The 21,346-nt window shown below is 32.9% G+C and overlaps 1 protein-coding gene across 1 annotated transcript in view; it reads left to right on the top strand.

Moving 5' to 3' along the window:
• LOC138334370 (SH3 domain-binding protein 2-like) overlaps positions 1–20,888 on the top strand; it is a 39,203-nt gene extending 18,315 nt beyond the window's left edge. The window contains exons 2-15 of the mRNA XM_069283036.1: positions 3,515–3,615; positions 3,725–3,811; positions 4,545–4,647; positions 5,845–5,962; positions 6,145–6,215; positions 12,784–12,932; positions 13,462–13,683; positions 13,925–13,980; positions 15,100–15,122; positions 16,403–16,454; positions 16,776–16,840; positions 16,955–17,015; positions 17,536–17,589; positions 18,033–20,888. Coding sequence (XP_069139137.1) covers positions 3,567–3,615; positions 3,725–3,811; positions 4,545–4,647; positions 5,845–5,962; positions 6,145–6,215; positions 12,784–12,932; positions 13,462–13,683; positions 13,925–13,980; positions 15,100–15,122; positions 16,403–16,454; positions 16,776–16,840; positions 16,955–17,015; positions 17,536–17,589; positions 18,033–18,182 — 1,260 coding nt within the window. The 5' untranslated portion in view covers positions 3,515–3,566 and the 3' untranslated portion in view covers positions 18,183–20,888. The remainder of the gene's footprint in view (positions 1–3,514; positions 3,616–3,724; positions 3,812–4,544; positions 4,648–5,844; positions 5,963–6,144; positions 6,216–12,783; positions 12,933–13,461; positions 13,684–13,924; positions 13,981–15,099; positions 15,123–16,402; positions 16,455–16,775; positions 16,841–16,954; positions 17,016–17,535; positions 17,590–18,032) is intronic.
• Positions 20,889–21,346: the final 458 nt, after the last annotated feature.

Raw genomic sequence — 21,346 nt, 5'->3', positions numbered from 1 at the left:
CTTAGATATAATATCATATATATATTATACCGAAGTCTCTGTTAAAACTTAATGTATAAGTTGAAAAAAAATATGGAATTAAAGGTAAACTGTATGATTGGTTTGAAGCCTACTTATCTGACAGAAAACAACTCGTATTCATAAACGAATATCAATTACCCGGTAATCTAATGAAAAACCGATAAATGCTTGAGTACCGCAAGGTTCAGTACTTGGGCTTTTCTTTTCCTATTGTTTATAAATGACTTAACAGATAATGTAATATCTTATATAAAAATATTTGCTGATGACACATCTCTATATTGATAATGATGATGACCTTTTACTGACAGTAATACATGCAGAGTTTTTGGATGATGATCTATCGTCAATTTCTTCATGGGCTGATCAAAAAAAAGAGCATGGTCGGATTACATCTTTAATATTTGTGAAAAAGTTTCATCAAAACAGAACTTATTACGAACATTGAAACATTAAACATAGAATATACAGACATTATTTGGGATACCAGAACGGAACCATTGACTTGATGACATAAGCCGACTCATGATCAGCATCACAGCTGCTGCACCTTGCTTAAATTGGCAGGAACTATTTTGCATATCAATTCAATCAAAAATATTTTATTTTATATAAATCATACAAAATGAAATTGGGTAACAGGCAGTGCCTATATCAACCCTTTCCCTCTTCCACTAGTGTACAACATTTTATACAAATTAAACATTAACAAAACTGTAGTACACAGAACTGTATAATAGTTACAAACGCAATTCGTTATATAAACCTTACTGGAACAATATCTTACAGGAGAATTGGATGCATTATGTTCATTTAATTTTTAACTGTAAAGCGTATTGTGATTAAAGGACAACTTACATAATTGATAGAGTAACTGTTTTATGTGAACATTTTGAAAGTATGTCTTCTGATAATCAACTTATCTTTTTAATGAATTGTGATGTTTTACAAGTTAGTCTTTCTAAATATATCTTTTTAGCGATGAGGAGAACTTAACTATAACTTTAACTGATAATGTTGTTTTATTCACATATATTGTTCATAATTTTAGTACATTCGTGTCTCGTAAGCCAATTAACGGCTCGGCATTTTTACTAATGAAGAATATTTTTTTAATTGTAGATGTTGTGTAAAAATGTGTGACATTATTATGCATTATTATTATTATTATTATGTATATTATCATAGGTATGAGTATAAAAATTACCTGGTTGAAAAGTTACCTGAGTTGGTGTTAGATTTTGAAACAGACTATAACTAAACTTCAAAGGGTTCCCTACAGAAACACCTCCCTTTGTCTTTACCAGAGTTGGTGTTCGGGGAATTCGCCGGTAAGAGCGGTGTCATCCATGTAGCCTTGCACAAGTCCCAAAATACCTCAAATGACTTGAAGAATTCTAATGAAGATCCGAAGTAAAAGTCAGTTATCTATTTTCTAGTTTACAAACTAAATACATCTAAATGCATTATGTCCTTTGCATATGCATAATGTAGCTACACGTATAATCCTTAGCTATATGTATAATGACAATTCTAGGACATATACTCATGATCAAACAGCATCCTCGATACTCCAGGGGTTCCGATCATATACTATCTCTACACGTGTAGAGATCGTAAGAGATCGGAACCCCTGGAGTATCGAGGATGATCAAACAGCAGTTGTAGACCTACTACATTGTACATCATGAAGCGCTGGTCAGCTGATATTGATCATATGTATTCAGAGCATTAGTCTTCAAAACTGTTAAGAATAAAACCTAAAAAGACGGAATCCACATTAGCGGTTTTGTTCCTGTTCACAATTAGTAGATGTACATAAAATTGTATAGACCGACATGTATCATCATACGATATTGAAGCTGCATTATTAATATCATGAGGCTAGTATGAGGTTCAATATAAGTTGGTATTTTCATTTCTTGCGTAGAAATCACTGCATATATTGGACAATTTGGTTCTGATATGGATTTGTTGTTATATTGTGGTCATATTGATACCTCATTTGTCTACTTCGGTAGAAAAATATCAATATTATGACTATTTTTCACTTTTTTTGTGAAATTCGACATGGCGGTAATTTTGAAGACGTCAAAGCCAGACTTATACAATGTTAATATTGGTTTTTGTTGTTGTTGGTTTTTTTTAAATGATTAATAAGTGATCGAAAAAATTTGAAATGATAGTTTGCTGTTGGAAAACGATTTTGCTGCGGCAAGCCAAATATGAAAAATTTGCTAAAAAAATACGATTTTTGAGCTTAAAATCCTATTTTTTCATTTCCTGCGTACAGATCACTACATATACTGGATTATTGGGTGGTGATTTGATTTGTTGTTATATTGTGGCCATTTTGCTATCTCATTTGTCTACTTCGGTTGAAAAATGTAAATGTTATGACTATTTTTCATTTTTTAGTGAAATTCGAGATGGCGGCCATCTTGATGACGTCATAACCGAAAGTTCATCCCAACTTATGCAATGTTTACATTTTGATTTGTGATCAGTGGGTCATAAGGGTTAAGTAAAATGCTGGTTCGAAGGTTTTGGGGGTGCATGTGGGACCCACCTAGCCCATGGCCTATCAGAGATCATGATATGTTTATTGACACACTAAAGAGTATTGTACTTCTAGTATGCAAATTACGATAGTATGATTTGTTTTAAATTCAATATTCAAAACACAAATTAGGAAATAGGAAATATTTCAAAATATAATAGCCGCCCCTTCCAATACATATCCGTAATTACTTATTGTAAGTATCCCTTCTTATACCTTGTGTATCCATCTTGTCATACATATTCATTTGCATACAATTATGTCATCATGTGATACATTTTCCTATTTGCGTCTGATTGAATCAATACAAATCTGGAAATCTTAATAGTTACCCCATGAGTACCCGGGGTTTCATTGTTCCCGCTGACAACTAGATAACAAGAGTAAACTTTCTTAGCAATTTACTGGTTTTCTAGAACACCGTAAACCATAAAAAAATTCCAAACAGTTAGCAAAATACGAATCGATTCGCATACATTGAGAACCTAAATATAGAAGAAGGTCTGTATTAAAAATATCCCTCATTTCCTCCTGTTTGTTATGGTATAAAACGTCCTAGTTTTTTTATTTATATAGATTGTTATTATATAATGCTGATATCCCATTGTATATTTCATACTTCATAATAATTTACTTAATTTTTGTATTAAATATGTAAGATTAAACCCATGGTTTATTTCTAATTGTTTATTTCTTATACATATATTTTTGTCATATTTGTTTCTCATTATTTCTTTCCCAGAATTTGCTTCTCATTGTTTTCCCATTGTTTGTTTTTCATTTTTACTTTTTATTTTTCACTTTCATCCTTTATTTCCAAATATATTACCTACTAATTTAATTTTTGTTTATTGTTATCGTTTTTAGTTTAAGTATCATTGTTTATTTTCCGTCGTTTATTTACCATTGTATTTTGTTTTTGTTTATTTGTAGACTTGTGTTCTAGCGTGGCTACCATCTAACATGTCAGTGAACCGCTGACGTCATGGCGTCCTTGTATGATGGAGCTATCCCGCAACCTTTTCAAAATATAGGTAAATCTGATTTTTTATCAACCGTACACATATTTTGTCATTATATATTGTTAAAGTTGTTTTAATGTTATGTTTCTTACCTAACTACTTTTTATGATATGATAAACAGGTTGTCAGGATTTACTAAAGAATGATAACACATTCAGTGGATGGTTGAGGAAACGCCATTTTGTCAACAAACTACAGATATTTAATTGTAAGTGACGTCATCTTTTCATACTCACACTGTTGGAAGAGTATTATCATCTTAGAATTTCTAAGACTAACTAGTTTAATCTAATTCAGTATAAGAATTATCATTGACCTCAAAAAAATGTATGTAAAGTGTAGTCTCTTTATCATTTCATTTTTCTGATTGAAAAAATTAATACTGGTTTATCACGCACAAAAAATAATTGATTATGCATTCTGATATGTATTTGATACATGTTTTATTTCAAGTGTACACAAACTGGTTTGGTATATAAAGCTTGAAAAATGTGTCATTGCATAAAATTTAGAATGGAGAAAGTACGAATTTTATAGCGATTATGGTATTTGAGATAATGCAACTTTTCTCTAGAACACACCTGGAGCCCCAAGCCATTGACCCCGATTCGGGACCCATGACCTGTGCCGTCACAAGGACAATGGGATTGACTCTACTCGCATCAGTTAAAGTTGCGATTTTCGGTGTCTGTCATCTAAAATAAAATATATGTTTGTAAATATCGATTTTGAAGGCACAAATACCCGTGTGCATATTTTCCACATATTTATTTTGAATGCAGCGATTTGTCAAGAAGGGTTTATATACTATTTGTTTTATTTTTTCTGTGATATTACACGTGTCATTTTGTAGTGTTAACTTTATATCATTATTTATTTGCTTATTTTTTTGTTTACTTGTTTATTTGTTTAAATATTTTTTTGGCTTTATTATAATTCAGGGCCTCAGGTCTACGTGATTCTCCACAATGGTTGTATATATTATTTCAAAAATGAGTACAGCAGGTCTGCCCTAGGAAAGTTTTCATTCTATGGATATAACAAGTAAGTTATCGTACTGTTTCATTATTGATACTCGGGTCTGAATGGTTTAATCTTCGTATATGTTTCTTCTATGCTTTAAGGTTATTCTATTCAATTCTTTATTTTATCTGAAAGACGTTTGGAAACATCAAGTAAATCATAATATATATATATATAATACGTTGTAAAACAACCCCGTATCCAGTTTTAAGACAACGGGGAAGACGGGATCTTACATGGCATGTTAAAAAGCCTCCAATGATGGGGCACAAACTACCTCGGCCAAGTTTCATGAACATTCCTTAACTCAAATTTCCCCATAGAAAAGCATTACAAAAGTTTAGGAAAAAATCTTAAGTTAGGGAGCCTTCCTTAAAACCTGTAATGCTTTCCTATGGAGAAATTAAAGTTAAGTTTAAGGAATGTTCCTCTAAGTGGTTCCAGTCAATGAATTTACACACAAAGAGGAAATTCCTGTATTTCTCATAGTTGCTCACTGTCTCTTCCGCAATTTTGACCAATCAAAGTAAAGCTTTGCCGATCATCAGGCTATATATAGCCATAATGTACGCAAACTTGGCAGATGACAGTGAGATAGGAGTAGGGAAAAATTTTTGCACGTGTAGCTGTATGTTCGAAGATTGAATTGTGAAGAAGCATAACAAAAGTACTAAAAGTACCTACTGTGGATATATGAAAAATAGAGTTTCCTTCATGTGTTGTTTAAATTATAGTCATTGTGATGTCCTTGCTTCAAAATTGTTCCAAACAGCAAAGCTTGTTTTACATTGATAATTTTATATAACAAAACAAAACCTATTTTTGTAGGTTAATACGACAAATAGTTAAACTTTTGAATGGTAATATTTTCTTCGGCCTTCAGCCTCGGGGAATATTACCCTTCTCATGTTTAACAATTCCTCGTATTACCTTTAAAAAGTTGATATTTGTATAATCTTCGATTTAGGTTTGAAATTGTGACCTGACCAAGATTTATTACAATATATATATATTTATAAAGGTAACACCATATTGTTTTAGAGGAGGAGGTTATTGCCTGATAAAATTGACATATCTTCTGGCACCAACACATTTAACAGTAACTAACATTATCCTAATAATCATTGACATCTTTAATCATTGTAAACTTAATTAATAAATCTATAATAATATTCAAACATTAAAAACCTCTATAAAACGTTTGTGTGTATTTGATAGAGTATCTCGTTCTAAGGGCGTGGCACCTAAACAAGGACCCTGGGCTTTTCAGGTCGTCCACACACATAAGGAATTCAAAACCTACTACTTCGCCGCCCCATCAGAGAGGGAAATGAAGGTATCTATAAAGCTTACTGTGTTCGTATGAATTAAGTTTATTATAATGTGTTTCGAGAATGAGAACAATAAATTTACTAGATTTTGAAATATTTGAAGTCAACATGCATTTATACCTCGATATATCTCGTACACATCATATTTTGAAATTCTAAACGAGTTTAAAACAAACATATTTGACAGGAATGGATGAAACACGTGAAAGGCACATTAGAAGATGCCAATGGCAAGTCCACAGAATACTATACCTACCGGTAAGTCAATAGAATACTATACCTACCGGTAAGTCAATAGAATACTATACCTACCGGTAAATCAGTAGAATACTATACCTACCGGTAAGTCTATAGAATACTATATCTACCGATAAGTCTATAGAATACTATATCTACCGATAAGTCTATAGAATACTATATCTACCGATAAGTCAATAGAATACTATACCTACCGATAAGTCTATAGAATACTAAGCCTATCGATAAGTCAATAGAATACTATATCTACCGATAAGTCTATAGAATACTATATCTACCGATAAGTCAATAGAATACTATACCTACCGATAAGTCTATAGAATACTAAGCCTATCGATAAGTCAATAGAATACTATATCTACCGATAAGTCTATAGAATACTATATCTACCGATAAGTCTATACAATACTATATCTACCGATAAGTCTATAGAATACTATGTCTACCGATAAGTCTATAGAATACTAAGCCTATCGATAAGTCAATAGAATACTATATCTACCGATAAGTCTATAGAATACTATATCTACCGATAAGTCAATAGAATACTATATCTACCGATAAGTCAATAGGTACTAAACTTATCGGTAAATCAGTAGAATACTATACTTACCAGTAAATCAATATAATACTATATCTACATGTAAATCAATATAATACTATATCTACATGTAAATCAATATAATACTATATCTACATGTAAATCAATATAATACTATATCTACATGTAAATCAATATAATACTATATCTACATGTAAATCAATATAATACTATATCTACATGTAAATCAATATAATACTATATCTACATGTAAATCAATATAATACTATATCTACCGATAAGTCAATAGAATACTATACTTACTGATAAATCAATAGAATACTATACCTACCGATAAGTCAATAGAATATTATACTTACCGGTTATTCAATATAATACTATATCTACCGATAAGTCAATAGAATACTATACTTACCGATAAGTCAATAGAATACTATACCTACCGATAAGTCAATAGAACACTATACCTACCGATAAGTGAATAGAATACTATACCTACCGATAAGTCAATAGAATACTATACCTTCCGATAAGTCAATAGAATACTATACCTACCGATAAGTCAATATAATACTATACCTACCGATAAGTCAATAGAACACTATACCTACCGATAAGTCAATAGAATACTGTACCTACCGATAAGTCAATAGAACACTATACCTACCGATAAGTCAATAGAACACTATACCTACCGATAAGTCAATAGAATACTATACCTACCGATAAGTCAATAGAATACTATACCTACCGGTAAGTCAATAGAATACTAAGCCTACCGATAAGTCAATACAATACTATACCTACCGATAAGTCAATAGAATACTATACCTAGCGATAAGTCAATAGAACACTATACCTACCGATAAGTCAATAGAATACTATACCTACCGGTAAATCAGTAGAATACTATACCTACCGATAAGTCAATAAAATACTATACTTACCGTTAAGTCAATAGAATACTATACCTACCGGTAAGTCAATAGAATACTATACTTTCCGGTAATTCAATATGATACTATACCTACCAATAAGTCAATAGAATACTAAACTTACCGATAAGTAAATAGAATACTATACCTACCGGTAAGTCAATAGAATACTATGCCTACCGATAAGTCAATAGAATACTATACCTACCGATAAGTCAATAGAATACTATACCTACCGGTAAGTCAATAAAATACTATGCCTACCGATATGTCAATAGAATACTATACCTACCGATAAGTCAATAGAATACTATACCTACCGAGAAGTCAATAGAATACTATACCTACTGATAAGTCAATAGAATACTATACCTACCGATAAGTCAATAGAGTACTATACCTACCGATAAGTCAATAGAATACTATACCTACCGGTAAGTCAATAGAATACTATACCTACCGGTAAGTCAATAGAGTACTATACCTACCGATAAGTCAATAGAATACTATACCTACCGATAAGTCAATAGAATACTATACCTACCGATAAGTCAATAGAATACTATACCTACCGGTAAGTCAATAGAATACTATGCCTACCGATAAGTCAATAGAATACTATACCTACCGATAAGTCAGTAGAATACTATACCTACCGCTAAGTCAATAGAATACTATACCTACCGGTAAGTCAATAGAATACTAAGCCTACCGATAAGTCAATAGAATACTATACCTACCGATAAGTCAATAGAATACTATACCTACCGGTAAGTCAGTAGAATACTTTACTTACCGGTAAGTCAATAGAATACTATACTTACCGGTAAATCAGTATAATACTATATCTACCGATAAGTCTATAGAATACTATATCTACCGATAAGTCAATAGGTACTAAACCTATCGGTAAATCAGTAGAATACTATACTTACCAGTAAATCAATATAATACTATATCTACATGTAAATCAATATAATACTATATCTACATGTAATTCAATAGAATACTATACCTACCGATAAGTCAATAGAATAATATACTTATCGGTAATTCAATATAATACTATATCTACCGATAAGTCAATAGAATACTATACTTACCGATAAGTCAATAGAATACTATACCTACCGATAAGTCAATAGAACACTATACCTACCGATAAGTCAATAGAATACTATACCTACCGGTAAATCAATAGAATACTATACCTACCGATAAGTCAATAGAATATTATACTTACCGATAAGTCAATAGAATACTCTACCTACCGGTAAGTCAATAGAATACTATACTTACCGGTAATTCAATATGATACTATACCTACCGATAAGTCAATAGAATACTATACTTACCGATAAGTGAATAGAATACTATACCTACCGGTAAGTCAATAGAATACTATGCCTACCGATAAGTCAATAGAATACTATACCTACCGATAAGTCAATAGAATACTATACCTACCGGTAAGTCAATAAAATACTATGCCTACCGATAAGTCAATAGAATACTATACCTACCGATAAGTCAATAGAATACTATACCTACCGATAAGTCAATAGAATACTATACCTACCGATAAGTCAATAGAATACTATACCTACCGGTAAGTCAGTAGAATACTATACTTACCGGTAAGTCAATAGAATACTATACTTACCGGTAAATCAGTATAATACTATATCTACCGATAAGTCTATAGAATACTATATCTACCGATAAGTCAATAGGTACTAAACCTATCGGTAAATCAGTAGAATACTATACTTACCAGTAAATCAATATAATACTATATCTACATGTAAATCAATATAATACTATATCTACATGTAATTCAATAGAATACTATACCTACCGATAAGTCAATAGAATAATATACTTATCGGTAATTCAATATAATACTATATCTACCGATAAGTCAATAGAATACTATACTTACCGATAAGTCAATAGAATACTATACCTACCGATAAGTCAATAGAACACTATACCTACCGATAAGTCAATAGAATACTATACCTACCGGTAAATCAATAGAATACTATACCTACCGATAAGTCAATAGAATACTATACTTACCGATAAGTCAATAGAATACTATACCTACCGATAAGTCAATAGAATATTATACTTACCGATAAGTCAATAGAATACTATACCTACCGGTAAGTCAATAGAATACTATACTTACCGGTAATTCAATATGATACTATACCTACCGATAAGTCAATAGAATACTATGCCTACCGATAAGTCAATAGAATACTATACCTACCGGTAAGTCAATAGAATACTATACCTACCGATAAGTCAATAGAATACTATACCTACCGGTAAGTCAATAGAATACTATACCTACCGGTAAGTCAATAGAATACTAAGCCTACCGATAAGTCAATAGAATACTATACCTACCAATAAGTCAATAGAATACTATACCTACCGATAAGTCAATAGAATACTATACCTACCGATAAGTCAATAGAATACTATATCTACCGGTAAATCAGTAGAATACTATATTTACCAATAAATCAATATAATACTTTATTATTTTTCTGGATTTGTTGTCACTTCTCATTGGTCAAAAATACGCCACGTGATCACAGATAAAAAACTATATTACAAGATTTTTCCGGAAGCAGTTTATAGAAAAAGTATATTGCACGGTTATTTTTAAGTAACGTTACGGTCGACGTTACCAAAACGCTTCGTGTTCGTGGCGCTTTCAAACAAAAGCTTTGATGACCTGAGTTTGAAGAGTAACCACAAAATGTGACAGACGACGTTGATTGTTTCGGTTTATATCAAATACAATGATGACTTCCAGCTGATGACTACAGTTTAACCTTTTAAATTTTCAACATAAACACGGTAGGAGAGTAGGAAATAATCGAATAACATTCATTAAGCATCTGAAGCATAATAGTGAATACGTAGATGTTTATTTTAAAAATTCTACCTAAACTAGTAACAACATTAGGCCTAGGTTAATCCTACTGTATGTATACGATTTTTATTTTACGGAATGGAGTACTAAGCATAAGAGAATTATCTTCATGTCAATCACAATCTTTTAATATATGTTTGGAGTCGAAGTGGATTATTTCAACGGAGAACAAACAACACATTTAATTGACTGTGTCCGACATGGAGCTACAGGTATAATGGAGTACATGTACATGAATGCAATTAACAAGCACGCATGTACCGGGTTCATGTAATAAAAGCGTGCATCAATTGATACTGTTTTCATATGTTGTTTTTTTTTTTAAACTAAACTTGTTACAAAATTTTAGATTCTAACTTTCTTCACGAAGAATAATTTACAATGCGTGCTTATTTAGGTCTAGTTTCACACTCATTCCAAAAAGGTAAAAAATCCAGAAAAAATAATAAAACATAGCATTTAGATTTCGGTCAATCCATGGTACGTCCTCGATCAATATTTTTTCTTTGGTCGATATAACCATGTATCGACCTCATCAAAGTGCTATATTTGTATAATATCTACTGGTAAGTCAATAGAATACTATACCTACTGATAAGTCAATAGAATAATATACCTACCAGTAAATCAATAGAATACTATACTTACCAGTAAATCAATATAATACTATATCTACCGGTAAATCAGTAGAATACTATATCTACTGGTAAGTCAATAGAATACTATACCTACCGGTAATTCAATAGAATACTATACCTACCGGTATTTCAATAGAATACTATACCTACCGGTAATTCAATATAATACTATACCTACCGATAAATCAATATAGTACTATACTTACCGTTAAGTCAAGAGAAAACTATCTACCGGTAACTAAATAAAATACTTTATTATACCTTAAGTGAGAATCCTGCATTCTGATTGGTCGAGAGATATTTGGTATTTTACACTATCACACGGCAGGTAACATTAGAACAATAGGAAACAATAGACACGTTCGCAGCAACCCCCTAGCAACGGGTGATAGTGTATTTTTGACAATGTAAAATATTAACCGCCCGAAAAAGATGCACACTCGTTTCTTTTTTCGACGCCATCTTTGGTTTTTGAAGCGACGCTTTAAAATTTATCTGGAGCTATTTAGTAATAGATTTGCCAAATTAGTCTGTCTATCAATAATATTTTTTTTTTCATATTAAGGACTGAGCTTTCCGTTCACGCCTTTTTGCTTACCGTCAAAGCGCTATATGTTGGTTTTTATGAACCCATCGGTGATTAGGTGAACGGAAGACATGCGATTTCAAGCGTCTTCGTGACGTTGCTAAAGTTGTAAACAGACGACGGGACGAAACCAAAATTCATTGAGATTTACAAAACGTTAAGATTTTAACAAACGCTGGAGACAAGACAACAATAATTTTCACTAAATGTTTATTGTGAGTATTCTTTTTTATAATGCAATGATAGTTAGCGCTACTGAGTAGAAGCTGATATGCTATTCTACTACCGACGATGACTGTTCGACTTTTGCTCAAATCAGTTAAAATGTTTCAAAAGATTGCAAATACTTGAAAACTAGTTTTGTTTCTAGACTTTTGATATAATAAAATAAATACTACCTGCATACGAGGGTGACAGTGCCTAGTGTCATCCCTCGAAATATCGCCTCGCGATCGGGTGACAGTGATATCCTCGGGGTGACACTATTCACTGTCACCCTCTAATGCAGGTAGTATTTATATAATACCTATCGGTAAGTTAACATGAATATATTCGACATAAAAAAATATGTATCTGAGTATGTGAACATGTCAATCTATCCTAAATACTGAAGTATCATTATTTCAACCAATACGAAAACCATCATCGTTAATCTAGGGGTTATGATCACTATCGTTATATATTCACACCTCGGCAGCTATGTCATAACACCAACTTATAGTGTTCCGTTTTTTTCGATTCTTTATATGCAACAAAGGACCAGACTACCTGTCCAATTCATGTTGTCGCATGCAGAGTCTTCAGTTTTGCTATGACATAGTCTAGAGGATGTATATATCGATAGTGATAATAACCTATGGAATATCAAGGATAAATATATCGTTTATTTCTCAGACAAGCTGCTAAAGAAAGCAAAGAAAAGCTTTTAGACGATGAGTCCATCACGTACCATGAGATCGAGATGAACATATACGGCGACACGCCGTCATTTACGATGGACAAAGACTACAAAAATAAGTACAGAGTGAAAAGTAAAGACGAAGGTAAGCTCTGCTCATTGGAAGACATATAGGCAAACCTAACCTAGGATTGACAGCAAATTCACCTGACGTCAAGAGATAAATTTCGACCTGATATTGTCTGGTCAGCTTCTGCTCAATTCCATGTCAATATTTCTTTAGGTCAGTTCCATGTTAGGAGTTACCTTTATACAGGAAAAGAGGGGACATAGAAAATAAATCTACGAAAGACGAATGTAAAAAATCGATCTTATGCGGAGATACAAGTAAAGAAGAACTGTAGATGATAGAATGTAGTAAGTTTAATTTCTAGATAGAAGTATCGATGATTTTAATATGGTTGCTTATTTTATATTGCATTTCTGACTTGTGTTTATGTTTTTCGATAATATGCGTTCCATTATTTCAACAATAATACAACCGTAAATATCAACGACATCAAAACACTCTCTGTATTATTGTCTGAGTTAGAATTATCGATCTTCCATATTGTGAAACTGGAACTGATTACGATCGCGAACTAGAACTGAAAACTTTATCTATGTCCTGTTAGCTTCTGACGATGAGGACGATGACATGCCGTCCAGACCTCCGGATTTGCCGCCTCCTAGAGAACGACCCCCACAGCCTCTCCCTTCCGATATCTCTGTGTCGGCTTTAGGAAGCCATCTCCCGGATATTCCGTCGACATCCACACTGTCAAGGGGCCCACTTCCGGCCACCCCGAACGACCCTCCTTCAGTGCCCCCTCGAAAGGAAAGCAGTGAAACGAAGGGCAAGTCATTATAGTTCTCTGTTTCAGGGACGTGTTGTATTTCGGATGGACTGTGTTGGGACGCAGATATATCACGAACGAAAAAAAGGACACAAATTGTAAATCACATAGAATTAATAGGTTTATCATTGTATGCAAATATAATTACTTTTTATAATTTAATGGTATACACACATTTTTTAAATAACACCAACTGTTATCTGCGTTAATAAGTATATACTCACCTAAGGTATTTTTCCAGGATCCAAAGCAAAGAAGAAAAACGCAAGGGAGTCGAGGAGTACACCAAATGGCCGGGTGAGTACATAATCAAAAAACAGATTCTAAAGTGGACCTAATTATAAGATAACTAATTTTCATTTGTTTTCATACTAAATCCAACTCTCTGATTGGCAAATATACTATGAAGGAAAAATCCTAGAATGGCGCGAAAATCCGACGTAATCATGACGCCACAATAGAGATGTCGACGTTGCGTATTGATTTAGAAAAAAATAATCCATTCTAAAATCAAAAGAATCGTATGTTTAAATGTACTTTATGTTATCAAATAGTCTGAAAAATTAATTATAGGCATTGATGTAACTATTTTTTAACTTCAATGGGTTATGAAATAAATTTTGTTTGCAAACTTTTGTGAGAATCCGCTACGCGGATTCACAATGTTGCAAACACAATTTCTATCATTGTCCAATGAAGTTAAAAAAAGTGGCATTATTGCTTAAATAATTTTGAAATAATATCTGAATCATTAATCTGACTTTGTTTGAATCACCACGTTAAAGTTATTTTTAGCATACAGTTACAACCAGTATCTGGCTTCCTGTCCGTCAAAAAATGTATAAGGCAAAAACAAAAAATTAAATCTAAAAAGGCTTATAATATAGGCAGGTTCAGCGAACTATTCAAAATTGTTCTAAGGTGGTTAAATTTAATATTTATGCAAACATCTTAACTTGACTCTTTGGAACATAAGAATAGAGGTTAAGAATCATGATTATAGTTTATTGTAAACAAACAATGTTATTGAAATAAGTGACATATTTCGTGATAATTGAACATTGTCGAAATGGTGTAACGACTAGGATGGCCAGCTAGGTAAATCAACTGCTTCACTCATATTTTTTTGGAACATTCTTGAGGGAAATTGATTCCGAATTGTGCAAATGGTTTTGCTTACTCACTAGGAATCTATTAGGTGGAGACAAAAGACATACTTTGACTTTATTTGTATTATCTGTATGCATGGGTAGCAGTACTACAAATTGAAGGGTTTTGTATACAGAATCCTACAAACAAAAAACAAAAACTGCTGATCTGACACTACAGAATAAATACCACAAGGCAAACACGCTGACATGGCTGTATTAGGGACACATATCTCCTCTCAATTTTTGTCATTGTTTTACTTTTCAGGCTGGCCCGGCTGTCTACTCAAAGTAAGTAACTCAAAGTATAAGCTAGAATATAACGAACACGACTTGTACGAATTCCAATGTATAACGAAGTAAGACTAATCCCAACGTATAGTATTATATGATATACAATTATGACCTGTCTCCCTGGAAAATGTTATTTTCTCAAGGCTAAACCCGAGTTTCACAGCAATTTTGCTAAATTCGTCGAACTGCAAAAAAAGAAGCAACATCGTTGCCATTGTTGGTTGACGTTACAGATGACGTCCACTTTCGGTCACGCGCAGAGCTACCAATGGGTTATTTCTCTGGGGTTATTTCCCTCGCCTCCCAATTCCGGAGAGATATCTTAATTATTCAATGTCATGTGATCAAATTTATTTCAATCAGAACATTTAAAATGAAAGTTGGGTACATATGTGTAATAATAAAAGCAATAAAACCATATGCTTTACGAAGTTCACAATCAAGATTAAGTCTGGAAATCACTAACCATAACTTCCTACAGCTGTCCAACTATGGTTCAAGTTGCGGGATCTATCGTACCCGATTGAGTACACCCTAATGAGCTTATGAACCACTCAATTCTGACAAATGAAATCTCAATATTTTACACTTTTTAGTAGACCTAAGTACCCATATCTCACGATTATAAAAATGATACATGCCTCAATATCACTAATTTGGGTGTATGTCTTTGGTATCACGACAAGTGTTACCTGATATGTGCACTGTATGACAGCGTGCAGAAATGTCTTGTTAGACAGAGAAACATAGGTATTTTTCTTATCACCTCAGTCTGACTTGATAAAGAATATTCTTGTTATTGATAAAATACTATATTATATAGAAAATATACAACAAAAAAATGCTCAATAAACTATTGATGGTAGGATAATTAGTAATGCCTGTCAACATTTTACATTATACGAATGATAGCAAATAGATGTCAAAGATCAAACCAAAGTCTGCCAATAATCATAGCCATACGCTGTACCAGACACAAAGGATTGCGTGGTATTAGAGAACGGATTCTCTTGGTTTAGTACAAACCGGATCTACTGCTGTTTCGTCATAACTAAATAGTGTAACCTTTGTCATCTGTTAGACTTTGATTATTTTTTACAATTAAATATTATAAAATATATAATGTGGCACTATGTGTTGCGAAATTCTCCAAATATCTCTCCGAGTCATGAGTTCGACACTCCCAGGAGTATGAAATTAAATTTGCTTGAAATTATAATCACTGTGCCTACTAGGTATAATCCGATTAACATTATGCATCATCCATATTTTCTAAGGGCAAAGCCTGCAGAACCGGAACCGGAACCGGAGCCTGAGCCGGAACAAGAGGTAACACCATTGATATTTGGTTTTATGGTTACGATAAAAATTATGTATTCATTACATTATACTTAATACAAACAAGATACAAAACAGCAGTGAAGCTAATTCGAGGTGGAAATACGGAAAACATGGTTTATTCAAGTGATTCACAAGAAGTAATAAAGAAAAGGTGTTGACACCTATAACGACTGGAAATATTAAGAGGTGTCTACATATTATTTCGAAACAAATACGTATTCTGTACACCAGTAGCTTCTACGAACTGTTCCGGACAGAAAAAAATGTGCTACACGTTTTTGTGACGTATGTCATTGTACGTTTTAACAGGACGGCGGATCCTATTGGGACGATATCCATTACCACAATGACACGGACCATGATAAAGCTAGCGAGTGAGTATATCACCATTATCTATCCTCAAACTCTCAATCACATTGTTTTTAAAGGATCTAACGAAATTTGATGTTTTTCTCAGAAACTGAAATTAAAATGCGTGTTTTACACAGGATCATACGGAGGTTGGAGACAGATGGTACATTTCTGGTTCGTAACGGCACGAAAGGCAAGGTAGGTGTGTCGGGAATGTGTTAGAACACATGTGTTGTTCTGTTATCAGATGTTAAGTATTAAACATAACAGAAAATATGTTATCACTCAAATAATAACTAAATTATCATCACGATATCACATTTAGTACTTATTATATACTAACTATAGAAATAACAATTGAACATCTTGATAATTACGTCATTTCTCCGCTTGCAGTTGAAAATAAATACATATCTTCATGTGACCATGCGGTGATAACAAAGTCATTCTTTGACTTCCTCCATTGCTACCAGAATGAATGTGGATGAAGGCGTTTACCTCTAGTAATAGGTGTATTGTCAGGTGTACAATCAAACCTGTTTATAAAACCATCAAAGAGACCAAAGAAAACTCGTCTCAAACACAGGGTAACCTGTGTTGAAATTGACCATTTAGGACGCCGAGGAAATGGTCTTATTAATCAGAAGGTTGTCTTTATGTTAGGTATGACTGTATTGAACTTTGAATTGCATTTCTTTGTTTTATCTATTTCCTCAAGGTTTTGCTTGTCTATGCTGCGAAAAGTCTCAAGAAATACCAAATACAGATGGAGGTTAGTATAAAACATGTTTTTTTTTTTTAAATTTCAAACCTTTCACGAGACAATACAATAGAAAAAAAATAAATATTTTTGTCTTCAAACGAATAGCGGTGTGTATAGGAATATATATTATATTTTTCAATAAAAATTGTTGAAAAATTTGCTGACAATAGATAATAATGAATAAAATACAAAAAAAAAAAAATGAAATTCCTTTCTGAATCTTTCTTTATTTCATATGCATGATTATTACTCGGGCAAATGGACTCGGACACAACCGTCTTCTATATTGTGTTAATTTATATTGTATTTGCCTAGGTATATTTTAATGAGAAATCATCATTAATAACTTGTCACGCTGTTTTTTTTATCACAGAATATGATCAAAATAATATCAAAATGTATTCACTTTATAACATCAAGGAGAAAATATTTATTTTTTGTTTTAATTTTAGAACGATCAATATTTCCTGAAAAGTAATGGTCCCCATGCAGACTCGTTAGAGGAACTTTTATACGAGTACCATATGGTCAACATTCCGAATTGTGATATCAAACTTATCCAGCCATATTTACACCATCCCAATTACAAAAACATAAAATAACACCGAGACGGAAATTTATACTTAAAGCTTTTGATAAATATCGAAATGACGAGGAGAGACAGATTAAGCAAAGATTAAAAATGAAGTGGATGAATAAGAAAGACGCTCCTCTAAATTCGAATGACAGCACATGTAAACCACTTGGAACAACTTGTAACAGGAGGACAGTGACTGGTGGAGACTCCAGCAAACATTCTAACAAAAGGATTTATATTTTTCCCATGGTAGAGTATTGGAACCTAACTAACATACTTAGATGTTTGAAAATTGTGAAATAATACATCAACCCTAAAGTTTCCATTTTATCTATGGGAGTTACTTCCCCTCGTGTCACTCCATGGAATGTTTCTCTGTTCGTTTCCCTTACGTTGTATGATATGATACATATTGATCTTTGATATAACTTTATTTGGCGCCAAAAGATATGGATATGGTTGATATCTATACATTTTATATATAATGTTTGTTTTATTTGGCTAATTTGTTGCTTTCTTTTATTATTTGTTAATTGGTTCAACTTTTGTTTCTGGATCCATACAATGGACTGTTGTTTCTAAAATATGTACTAAAAAGACACAAAATGTGTCATTAATCTAACGTCAAGAAAAGTAATTAAGTGCATATATTTATTCTGTTACTACACAGAATTCATACCATAATGCAAGAAGTATCTCATACATAACAGTGGTGTAACGCGCGTTAAGACATTCAGTATCTACATCCATAGCGGTATGGTATTGCGTCTATAGTCCAGCGTAATGAACAAGTAATGTTGTTGTTATAATGAATGCCTTTCAGCAATTTCCGATTCTAATGGTTGTATGGGGATCTGTCTTATCTTAGATCTGCTTACAACAAGAATACAGATAATGAATCGCAAAAATACAAATACGTGTATTCAAAAATACAAATAATTAATTAAAAAAACTCCACTAATCAAATGAATATTCCGTCTTTGTATATAACAGAGTTAACGCCCTTGCATGTAGGTATTACTTGTGTGGTCAATATTTGTGTGAGTAGAACTCTGAACAGAAAAAGGTTATCTCGCAAAGACATTACGTTACAGTCAAGAACTGTCTACAAGGTCAGATAACTCTGTTAATGCAAACAAGCTGGTCAAAATTGTTTTCCGCCTATTAAAGGGTGATTTATTCATGTGTTGTTAACGCTATGTTCAAAATGTTACTATGATATGTACAGTATTTTGTGTCCGCTGACAAATGAGAAATCAATCTAATTAAAATTAGACTTGTAATTCCATTCCCACTACGATACTCTACGTTACGCTTCAATACAATTTCATAGGCGACGCACTGATTGGCTATTCGTAGGGGTCATGCTGAGATGACCCCGAACGAGGTATCGTTAGATCGTGTATTGAAGCGTAACGTAGAGTATCGTAGTGGGAGCGGAATTACAAGTCTAATTTTAATTAGATTGGATGAGAAATAAAGTAAAGTTCTGTATGGTAAATCTATAAATAGTAACAACTAATCGCTATCATCACATATATCACATACATTATACTGCTTAAAGTGAATAGTCGGGCAAAGAAAACCAGTCTAAATGCGTTCATTAGCCTTCCAAAAGTTCTCACATATTAATACGACGGCCAAGTTCTGCTTACGTTTCCCAGTTCTGACCATTGAAATAAAGAAAAGCTGAAAGCATTGAAAGCGAGGTTGCGTGGAAATGTAACCACGGACATAGTCAGCCGGGAGGACGTTTTAGGATTCCTGTACTTTAAATTAATTTCTACGTACGCAGACAGATTTTGACGAGAAAGTTTATTTTTCTATTCCATAAGAAATTATACTGGATACATTCAAACCATTTTTACCGAGTTTAGCCATCCTTGCCCGACTGTTCACTTTAACTAAAAACTATCTTCGTAAATGTTTTGAAGGAGCCAACTTTTTTTTCAAAAACTTTTCGCTGTAAAAGTTGTAAATTATTTCTTTTCTCCTCCGACGTGACTAAAATCTACCGTTTACCATGAAAGTGCCATATTACGTGTACTTTTTACTGTTGTTACTGAGTAATGACGTAGTGTAATTCTTGGTATGATTGTTGTGTTTATAGTAACGACGTTGTTTGTGGTACTTCAGCTTTCAGTAAAATAGCTGATATTGGGACTGACGACCAATAGTAGTGAAAAATCATAGATATATTCCAGACCATACTACTCGGTCACATGGCTTCGTCATCCTTGTAATTCCAATAAAGAATAAGTAAGCTCATCGTTATGAAAAAGTATTAAAACACAAATAGATTTTGTATTTATACTGTACTAGAGCTGGTCCATTTCATTTTATATAGTTGTTTGGGTAGTAATGCATATCAGTATTGCAGGAAACAACGACATGTTTTCATTTTTTCATCTGTAAGTTAGATATTAGATTTTGTTTTTCAAATTTATTGATTAAGCGTATTTGATTTATAACTTAGGAAATGTTCAAATTTTACAATGTGAACGATACAAATTTGGTTGTAACTGTAGCACACATCTTAGAAAAGATTCTAACACTATGGCCACAGCTTGTTGTAAGATTCTTTGTGATATTGTTAGCATCGACCATGCATAATATATAAGCACACTTATGCTTTGTGATGCTTTTATATACGTTGCTAATAGACTATACATGTTTTAAGAATGTAATCTTGTTAAATGTGATATACAATTAAATCCATATTACAATATTCCATTGTGTACGTTTTATATCATAATATTTCTATCTTATGGAATCTGTAGTTCATACTCTACTGTGAGAAAACCATATGGACTCTTTCAAGAACATTTGCTAATCGATAGTTTTCCTGATTTGTTTTTTTTAAACCCTTGTATTTACTTTTGAAAATTTCGTTTCTATATCACAGATAGCGTGCCAATGTTGGCCCTGTACTGGCCTAATGCTGGCAGTTACATCGGGCCATTATTGGCAGTTGACATTGGTCCGTGGGTGATTTGCAATACAGCCGATTGTCGGCCCAGTGTGTCGGTTCAGTGTCGGCCCAGTGTGTCGGTTCAGTGTCGGCCCAGTGTGTCGGCCCAGTGTGTCGGTTCAGTGTCGGCCCAGTGTGTCGGCCCAGTGTGTCGGTTCAGTGTCGGCCCAGTCTGTTGGCCATAGACATAAATTTCCTAAAAAGACATATTAATAATC

Source organism: Argopecten irradians, chromosome 11, assembly GCF_041381155.1.
Source record: "Argopecten irradians isolate NY chromosome 11, Ai_NY, whole genome shotgun sequence".
Taxonomy (NCBI): Eukaryota; Metazoa; Mollusca; class Bivalvia; order Pectinida; family Pectinidae; genus Argopecten; species Argopecten irradians.
This window is presented reverse-complemented; position numbering and strand designations above follow the sequence as displayed.